Source organism: Amblyomma mixtum, chromosome 2 (assembly GCF_055824585.1).
Source record: "Amblyomma mixtum isolate Tamu chromosome 2, ASM5582458v1, whole genome shotgun sequence".
NCBI lineage: Eukaryota > Metazoa > Arthropoda > Arachnida > Ixodida > Ixodidae > Amblyomma > Amblyomma mixtum.
The window spans coordinates 291,172,028-291,181,939 of NC_143013.1; the positions used below are offsets into that span (position 1 = coordinate 291,172,028).

The 9,912-nt window shown below is 51.3% G+C and overlaps 1 protein-coding gene across 1 annotated transcript; it reads right to left on the reverse strand.

Moving 5' to 3' along the window:
• Positions 1-234: 234 nt before the first annotated feature.
• LOC149364438 (uncharacterized) lies at positions 235-9,349 on the reverse strand. The gene is made up of 4 exons (XM_089570113.1): positions 4,753-9,349; positions 3,489-3,630; positions 1,813-1,922; positions 235-336 (listed from the first exon to the last, which is right to left on the reverse strand). Exons 1-4 carry the CDS (start codon positions 9,347-9,349, stop codon positions 323-325), a joined length of 4,863 nt encoding a protein of 1,620 aa, XP_089426239.1. The 3' UTR covers positions 235-322.
• Between the last annotated feature and the right edge of the window lie 563 nt (positions 9,350-9,912).

Consider the following 9,912-nt stretch of genomic DNA (forward strand, 5'->3'; position numbering starts at 1 on the left):
GATTGTACAGGCGTTGGCTATATATTTATTGTATTTGTATTGTTCATGTTACTGAACTCAGTGCTTGAAGCCAGTACTTACCCTGGCCTGAGCTCCCTTGGCAATGTCAGTTGCAAATGCATTCTACACACAAACAGCCCTCTTTTCGTCACTTAATTGCACACAAGTAGAAAACTGAGGACATGCACACCATTGCAACACTATGTTAACAGCGTTTTTGGCGCATTTAATTCGATGAAAACTTCGAAAAAATACAGGAAAAAAAAAACAGTTTCCGTGGTAGTTGCTCATGAGCACAAACATCCACATCCTTCGAATTTTCTTACAGTTCGGTATCTGTAAGAAGAGGGAAAGAAGCAGTCGGTTAGCTCACAGTAGTACACAGGAGAGACCAAGTTGAGAGAACAACTTTTAAAATCGTTTATTTATTTGATCCCTGGTTATTTCTAAGTCATGACCGCACAAGGACATCATGGAACCCGCCGCGGTAGCTCAGTGGTTATGCATGATGATCGGTTGCTGACCCGAAAGACGGGGGTTCGATTCCGGCCGCGGCGGTCTCATTTCGATGGAGGCGAAATGCTAGAGGCCGGTGCACTGCGCAATGTCAGTGCATGCGCATGCGCAAAGAACCCCAGGTGGTTGAAATTGTCGGAGCCCTCCACTACGGCGTTCCTCATAGTCTGAGCCGCTTCGGGTCGTTAAACCCCATAAACCGTAATCCCAACAAGGACATCAGCGTGTAGGGCTCCAGTTTAATTTCGCCCATCTTGGGTTCTTTAAAGGGGCCCTGCAACGTAAAAAAGTCTATGGTTTTTATTTTTACAGGGGACATTGTGACGCTTGAATGTCAAACAAATAGCCTGAATCGTAATATATACTCTATTATTCTGCTCTAGAAATGCCCTCTTCGGTCTGACGGTGTCGAGCAGTGGGAAGCCATTCTGCACAGCGAGGACCCCGACCAGCAACTAGTACTGGTTCGCAGGGCCCATGCTTCGGCGCAGGCATATGGGCTGCCAGAATCGACGGGCCACCCAAAACTCCTTTAATTGCAATTCTTCCAATAAAGTTTTAAATCAATTAATCAATCGCCTCCATCGAAATGGGGCCGCCGCGGCGGGGTTCGATTCTGCGAATTCGGATCCCTCCACTACGGCGCCTTTTTCTCTCTTCTTTCACTCTTTCCTTCATCCCTCCCCTCACGGTGCGGTTCGGGAGTCCACCGAGAAGTCACCGAGTCTTTCCATTCCTCAAAACCAATTTTCTTTTTTCTCGGCGTTCAGTCTTCCGTCCCTGATATTTCCGCAAAAGGTATCACGATCCCTATCAGCAGAACGAATGACATCCGCAGCTGAATTTATGAAACTTAGGAACGCACCTAGTGAGGGATATTACAAGAGTGCAGCCGGCTCCATGCGCGTACAACCACCATCGGAGACTATTCCCACACTCTATTACGGCCGCCATTTATGTGTCTGTTCGCATCCTACTAATTGCCGCACCCTGTTTGTAACCTGTGTAGCACGACACAAAGCAGCGCAAACTTCACAAGGACACAGTGCTGTGTCTCCTCTTCCATTTCTGTGTCCTTGTCAAGTTTGCGCAGTTCTGAGTCGTGATGAACAACCAACTAGATCGAGATGTGTTATTCAAGTACTGCGTAGTACTTTAGAGCTCTTTCATTCGCCTTCACTAGCTCTCTGTATGTAAATCAAACGAACAAACAAGACCATAAATAAGTTAGCAAATAAACAAACAAATAACTGCAATGGCTCGAGCACAGAAGAGATTCAATACGCGGCCACGCACACATATCGTCGTCCCGGGTGAGCAGAATGGCGGCTGCCGCCACGAAGGCGAAAAAGGCGAACGACAGGGCGATGACGGGGGCAGCGGTGTCCATGGCTCCGTGGACAGTGCTGCGCAGGATGGGAGGAAGTTCGTTCACATACCGATTCATCTGTTACCCGTCGTTTTGAGTGCCCCGGTGTTGTAGAGTAAAACTGCTCTTTTTTTTTCTATGTCCACGACTATGTAAAGCTTAACCTCGGCCCGAGACCCCCCTCAACTGCTCCACACTGGAGACCCAAAGGGCTCTAGTAAAGCGGGCGCGAGACGGGGCCTCGTCGTGCGGTGTCCCGGACTAGGGATACCGACCATGCAGCAGGGTTTTTTGTCCCTCAAACTCTCTTTGATTATTAAAGTTTTTCACCACCTACAGCTTGAGGATCCATCTGAGTTACTTCTTTGTAGACAAACCGTCGCGCAATGGGCTGACCGAGCACCTAAATATTTCGGACGCGTTGTTAAATATAAGGTATTGCAAGGGCGGCTTTGAAAAAGCTGTTTTAAAGTGTTGCCAGTCACGCGCCAGTCCTTCCTGTCACGATATCATCATCATCATTTATTAACTCTTAAGGGTCCCGTGGGGACATTACAAAAGGTGTGTGTAGGGGAGGGGGATACAAGTGTCCAAAGGTCATACATAAGAAAAGGCAAAAAAAAGAGAGAAAAAAAAGAAGGAAAACTAGGCAAAGCAATTCAGTAAACAAATTATAAAGTCAATCAAAGACAATGTGAAAAAGAATCAAAATAGTAAGCACATTATTATAGACAATCAAAAACAATGTGAAAAAGAAGCATACAGTAATACACACCACAGTAATAAAACGTGTCCAATAAAGTTTTGCAGTTCATCGCAGCTGATAAAGGGAAAGTTTTATTTTTCTTGGAAATGGTCGATGAGTAGCTGTCTAAAGTTGGAAGGATTAGTCTCAACGAGAATGTTTTCGGGTAAGTTATACCAAAATTCGATCGCGCAAGGAAGAAACGATTATGTATGCTGAAATGAATTATATAAGCGGCGAGATGATCGTACCGGAGTGCGCAGAAGATTTTCGCGAAGTGCTGGAAAGTTAAAGTACAGGCAGAAAACTGAAATTTTTCGGCGAAGCGCTAATGATTTGAGACCTAGAGATGACTTCATGACAGTAACACTGAGCCGAGCTTTGTACTGCGAGGTGATGAAACGTGCTGCCCGGTTCTGGATGGCCTCAAGTGAGTTAATCAAGTAGGCCTGGTGAGGTTCCATATTGTTGAGGAGTATTCTATATAGCCTACTAATTTTCATTGAGCAAGGTGTGTTGCTGGGCGAGTTGGTTGGGGTACATCTTGAGAAAAAAAAAAACAACGCTTGCAGACAAAGGACCAGAACGAGAAGGACACACAACTGCGCTGTTTGTGTCCTTCTCGTTCTGGTCCTTTGTCTGCAAGCGCTGTTTTTTTCTCAAGATGTAATTTCCATTGATAGGGATTTTACCAATTTTACGTACCCCGCCATTACGCACCAAAAGTACATGCGCGCCATCTTATGCCGTTTAGGAACAATCGCTGGAGTGGGACACGCGTTTCTGCCTTCACGGAGTTCGCAAAAGGCGACCCGCAACGATGCGTCAGTAAATGCATAATGCCGAAGCAGCACTTACTGCACCACCTCCGCGGGGACCGGCACAACCTTTCTTTCTTTGGGCGGCTTGGACGCGGGCTGCTCCACTGAGGTTTGCTCCTGCTGCGCTAAGCCTTGCCGCATCACGGTCACTTGCACCGGCGGAAACATGCCCGGCAGCGCTGCGGGGAGAGGAAATGGCGAAAACGTCAGGCGCTCTACATACAGACCGAAGATTGCCCGGCTCGCCCCTCTGCTTCAAGTTAGAGTTTTAGTGGTGTGTATTCATATAGAGCTGTCGTTACCGCCACCATCAGGCGCAAGCTATGCACTAGTACTGTGGCGATGCGCAGACAGTAGAATGTTTTTATTTTCATTAGCATTACCGGTACAGAGCCTGTAAACAAGTACGCTTGGAAGTGCTCCCTAACTACCGATGGTAGCGGTAATGGTGGTGATATAAGGTAACGCTACGCTAAAACTTTGGTGTGTCAGAAAAGCGTGCAGTCGTCTCTTGAATACGTGCAACTCGCAAGACTTTGCTGGCGATACGTTGTTCTTTTCACGGGGACGCCTCACTGCGCATGCGTTGATGACGGCCATGGACAAGGAATTGAACTTCTTGTTTTTTGACCGTTATATAGAAGTAGTTTACTGCGATATCTGCATGAGAGAAAGTTAGAAGGCCAAAGCATCTTTTAACTTTTAATAACTAGTAACCAGCGCCTGCATGATGCCAAGGAATACTGTACGCATGAGGACAGGTTACGATGAGTCAGGACCGCGGAAGAACAACAGCGGTTGTCATTGAAATAATTTTCGAATTTTACACTGAGCACCTAAGTTTGCAGCAGTACCTGTTCAGGTATTGCTTTCTTGACAACAACAAGGCTGAACACTTTCTGACGGTATATGCACATGGTGCCTGGACAAACTGCATACACTTGAACAACGAAGGTTTACTGGAGGAAACCGACGCATTGAATCGGTTAGCGGAACGCCACCGCTCCTATAGGCAATGGTTGTGCGCAGTGCAACCGAAAGCTCGAATGTTCTCCCGCTGTTCAAAGAGGGCGCTATATGTGCAGGCCAGATTCATAACTGGTATATGGGACACTCTCGAAGTAGGCCACTCCCAAGAGTATTCCATCTTTGTGTGTGTAATACAGACTTTTGACATGCCAAGTAACAACGCATGCTGCTTATCTATGGCTGCCAGGAACAGCGGCCAATATATTCTTTGAACACGATAAAAATAATTTTGCTTTTCTTGAAAGGTGCGAAAGAGTGGAAAACAGGCTTACGTGATCTGACGTGGAAAATGCGACCTGCTCTCATCATTATCCCGCCGATCCCAGCGGGCTGTTCAGACCCATCCACGGGGAGGGACGGACCGCCTTCGAGAGGCTCGTCATCTAAGCCCAGGTAGTGCTGCTCCAGGAGTTCGCGAGACGGCGCCTCCGTGATATGCTGCTCTGACGGAAGCTCCACGAGGGCCGTGCATGGTGACGTGCTTCGGCTGAGCAGCGCGGTCTCTGCAAAGACGAGGTCTGGCGGAGAACCAGCAAGACGCCGACACAGTTCACTCTCTGAAGAACCCCTGAACGTCCTATCTTTATCGCATTTTTCCGACTGCTCCCGTAATAACTCGCTCGGTGCACCATGCGGTCCTTTCCTGACCTCTCCTGACGAAACGGGCAGAAAAGTGGAGGAACTTCCATCCTCGCGAATGTTAAACTTGTCGCCGGTAGACTGCTCGAAGTCGATAAGGTCTTCTCGTGGTTCAGACGGTAGGTGCACAGCGGAAATTGTCGGTCTCAACTCATCCGGACCCAACACAGGATACAAGTCCCCCGACCTTTCCGCGTCGTCGTCATCTGTACTAACGTCCGCTTCAAGAAGCGCTGCCGTAGGCACACCACTGACGTCTTCGGGACTGGTGCCCTTGCGCACCGCGTCGGCGTACTCGCTGGTACCGGTTGGGCGAGCTTGGCAAGGAAGACTTTCCCCGAACAGTGGCTGAAAGCCACGTGAATCTGACATGGTCGCAGGACGTTCACTAGCGCTTTCCTCCGATCCGGGCACCACTAAGTGGTCAGACTCTTCGAGAAAGATGCCTCCGGTTGTGGCGTCTCTGCCATCTTGCGTTACGGCCGCTACACTCGCTGCCTCTTCGCTCTTTCTGGTCATGTCACCGTGACGATCTAAATCGGCTGTCTTGATGGTTTGTGTGCTGCCGCTATCGGGAGTCAAGGATTGCGAACGGTCCTGAGAGCCCCTTTGGCGGTCTTTAGGTGTCGGTTCTCCGGGAACGGTAGAACGCCCGGCGGCGGCGCCTTCTTCTGGCAGCACGGTGGCTCCTGCCAGCCCCGTGGTTGGAGCTGAAGTTCTGCGATGATGCGCTTCTGCTTCGCCATGGCTCAAGGCAAGGTGCCCAGTGTGCTCTTCGCCAGCAGCAGCTGGTACCGTGTAGGCTGCTCTCGGAGCACCAACACCGGAGCTTCTTCGGCGCTCTTCGTCTTGTGTACTTGTCTCTGTCCAAGACGAACTGACAAGCGGTCGCTTTAAAGACTCTTCGAAGAGAAAGCCAGGCTCCCTACCTTCTGTGGAAACCGGGCTGCTAGCCGATGGTCTCAGACGCTCCTCACCGAAGGTCTCCTGAGTATCAACTGTTTTCTCAGGAACAGTAGTCGCTGCTCGCGGTTCCTCCGTGGAAATGTCAGCCGCGGATGCTAAGCCGGGTTGATTACAACTAGTTGTTGAAGAAAGTGCGCGGTCAACCGCTGCAGAGCTTGGCTCTTCATGAGAAGCTCTCACGCCATCTGGCGTCTCTGACTTATGTGGCTGCCCGGAGAGCTTCAGATCATCACCGACTTGTGCTTGTCCCAGCACCTCTGAGGCCTGTGGTTTTTTCGCCATCTCCGGTATTTGTTGACGACCTAACTTTTCCAGATCGTCCGTCTTGCCATCGGTTTCCCGTGTTCCCTTTAGAACGTCCGTCGCGCATGTCTGCACTGGCAACTGTGTCTGCTCCGCTCCTTGAAGAGCCATGGCTGTTGATTGTGCGACGGATACCGGCTTTTCATCGGGATGCGATACAGAGGCTGACACATCAGATTCGGTGGTAGTCTTTCCATGCTCTTGAACAATGTTCACTTCGGAGGAGATAGTCGCTGAATAGCCGGTCTGGCGACTTTCATCTGGGCCTTTCTCTGTTAGAGGGATCAGTGAGTAAGAACGCGTAACAGATTGCTGAAACCTTTGTTCAACCAGTACATTAGGACGCACAGCTGTTGATTCGCTTAATCTAGTCGTCTCAGTAACTTGGTCACCCAGAATTTTATGCGGCGCAGTAGCCAAATGTGCTATCGCAGCTGGGTCTACGAAAGGCCCTTGAGCCAGAGGGTACATGCTTTCATACGCGTTAGTTGCCGTTCCAAGAGCACTGGACGTCGCTACTGGCGCTCGAGCAGTTCCAACGTCGGCATACGCTGCAGCGCTTTCGTGCGCCTTTGGCTTAGGTGCTGCAGCCTCAGATATGCTAAAGCTCGTGGTTGACCGCTCCAGCCTCTCATCGATTGGCGCCAGAGCAGGCTGAGCGGTAGACGCTACTCCTCTCCAATCTAGCACGCTAGGTGTCTTTTGCAGTTGCCCGCCACTTGCCACCTTGGTCGACGAAGTTCCTGCCGGGGAGCGGCGATTAGCCGCGTGCTCGGTGCGGCCTTCGGTTGACACCTTGGGGGATGCAGCACCAGACGCTGTCGGACTATGGGAGGAACGCTTGTGGCGCTGTTCGCCTTTAGGGAAAGCAGTGGCGGTGGATTGCGCTGTGGAGGGATGTTCTTTCGTTGATGCTCCGCCAGGCGCCGTTCGTTTCGTCGAGGAAGATTTGTGGTGCTCTCCATCAACCGATTTAGGCGAACGTTGCCCGGGCAGAGCGGATATCGCAGCCTCGGGTTTAGCTCTCTTGTCGTGCGCCCCCTTCAGGGATACGGCGCCATCTTGAGTAGTGCTTTTCACAGAGGGTTCTCGAGGCTGTTCCACGGAAGATGCTATTGCACGGAGGTTACCAGGCACGGATGGGATTCCTGATGTAAAAGTTTGGGTGTGACTTTGTGATCTTCGAGAATGGGTCTCCGTAACAGTTTCGGTTACTCTCCTCACGCTCTGTACCCCATGGAATTTTGTGCCGATCTGGCTGTGACTGATCGAATGGGGTTTCTGAGGCTGTTGAGCTGAAGGCATTGGAATTACAACTCCTGTTCCTGCCATCGTTGTCTGCTGCGGTTGTTCTGACGAGGGTACCCCGCCAGGATGCATACCAGAGGGAGTACTCCACCAGGCTGGCTCCGGTATCTCACCAAAGGCGGCTTGGGCTTCTTGAGCGATGTCCCAGTCATCTTGAAGTGAAAACTTTCGAGCGGGAAGGGGGGCATGACTTGCAGCCTTCTCGGGCCCATGTGGCCCTTTCTGTGAAGTGTGGCCATCCAAGGGCGGTGGCGCAGCAGGGACGTCAGTTCCTAACATAGCTGAAACTCCAAATACTTGCTCTCGGTTGACCTCTTGTCCTGGAAGCAGGTCTTTTGAACTCGCTGAAGAACGCCCTCCTTCTTGACTGCTTCCGCAATGTTTCCCCTTTTTACCGGTTTGTTCCTTCGGCATGTGAAAGTTGGCACTGCTGGCTGACGTCGCCTCCTCTGCTTCCTTGGTGGGCGCCGCGAATGCTTTGAACAAGTCAGCCATCTTTCCAGGAATGTTCTGTAGAGAGGCAGCCGCTTCGCGATCCGAAACTGTTGGTGAAATGGGGACGGCAGGAAAAACGTCGGTACTCCAGTCTTTGCGTGAGTCCATGGATGCCCCCGACGGGACGTCCACGGCGCTCCTGGTCACCTCAGTGACGCCATCCTTGCTGCTTACTCCATCCAGTAGTGAAGAAACTCCTCCTCCAGCGTTCCATCCGGGCATTCCGGTGTCCAAGGACGTGCTGGCGTTTACAGGCACTGCTGGCTGCGATCTGCTGTCCCTGAGCGCGCCATCCAGCCCACCGCGGGATTCCGTAGTACCTATATCGACACGGCTTGAAGTTTCGTGTGGTTTTGCCTTTATCAAAGAACCACTGTCCTCACGACTGGGGGCCGCGACACCGAGCGCAACGTCCGATCCTTGCGTTTCCTGTCCCGGTGCGGGCACCTTCGAGGAGGCGCTGCGGAACTCCTTGTCCGAGTGTGAATTGAACGAGGCATCCAGCGACTGGTACTGATGGACGTCGGAGTAGTCCGATGTGTCTGAGGTAACCTCAGGTGGATAGTCGGGAGGCCTGGACGAAGCGTGACCCGGCATGGTCGCTGCTGCTGCAGACGCGTCAGGCTGCCGACCTGAAATGCTGTTTCGCTGAGTTTCCATGATCACCGACTTGTTGGTGCTGAATATGCTTTTGGCTGTGCTCCGGTTTTCGGATGTGTGGGTCCTCTGCAGTTGGACCGGCAGCGACCTCTTGGCAGCTGCAGCTTCCATGTCAGAGGACGGATCATTCTCCAGCCACGAGGTGCGAATCTCCTTGGGCAGGCTCAGAGTTAAGCTACTCTCGGACGGCTCGTGCGAGCTTCTGAAGCTGCTCCCCTTGGGCATGGTCCCCGCGTCCGTGGTGGACTCCTGGCTCTTGAGCTTACCGGCGGCTAGCATCTCGTTGCTGAAGATGGACGTGGGGACGGACTCCTCCTCTTCGTCGACGACGCTATTGGACGACTGCACCATGGACTCGGAGGAGCGCACCCGGTTGTGCGTGGCGCGCCTGATGGTACCCGACGGGGTGTTCCGGCTCTCAATTTGCCTGACGTGCACCATATTGGTGGTGGTCGCCTGCTTCTTGCGCTGCCTCGTCGAGGTTGACAGCTTCTTCATGGTGATCGCTGTTGCCTCAGCCTAGCGCGATAGAAGTTTGAAAGCCTCTACTCAGGCTCGGCAATTTTCTTCTGGAACGGAGATGCACTTCTTGATTTAGAAAGCTCACTCTTGGCTTGCGCGCATTCCGTACAAAATGGTGAGGAGGGCTGCTGCGTAACCTGCGTAGAGAAAACATGTACGGAGGAATGTGACTGTGTTCAATATTTCAGTACAGCGCATTCTAGGAACAAAACTGCTAATATTTAAGCGCGTTAGTTATCCTTTCAAACCTGTCAACCACGAACTTTGTGACAGTTGCCCTCAAGTCGATATCCTGTGTTCTCTCTCTTACACAATCGTAGTATTTGCACAACACTGGTCCCAAGTTCATGCGCTTTGTGCCTCGTTTGAACGTGCTTAGTGCCTCGTATGAGCAACTGTAAAGCCAAAAACGAAGATACACGCATGACATGTGAATTCGTAAAAATTGCACGGTATGAAGACGTACGCGCCCTACGTCTCTACGACAAAATCAGCGCCTGTTTAACAGCTCTGTTTCTTACATGCAGACCTAGCGAGCG

What these genes read in the sequence shown, in the direction of transcription:
- LOC149364438 (XM_089570113.1), bottom strand. Translation starts at nt 9,349, where the DNA reads ATGAAGAAGCTGTCAACCTCGACGAGGCAGCGCAAGAAGCAGGCGACC. An exon ending in CATTTTCCACGTCAGATCAC is followed by an intron (nt 3,631 to 4,752) that starts GTAAGCCTGTTT and finishes CTCTCCCCGCAG; the next exon opens with CGCTGCCGGGCATGTTTCCG. An exon ending in GTCCCCGCGGAGGTGGTGCA is followed by an intron (nt 1,923 to 3,488) that starts GTAAGTGCTGCT and finishes CATCCTGCGCAG; the next exon opens with CACTGTCCACGGAGCCATGG.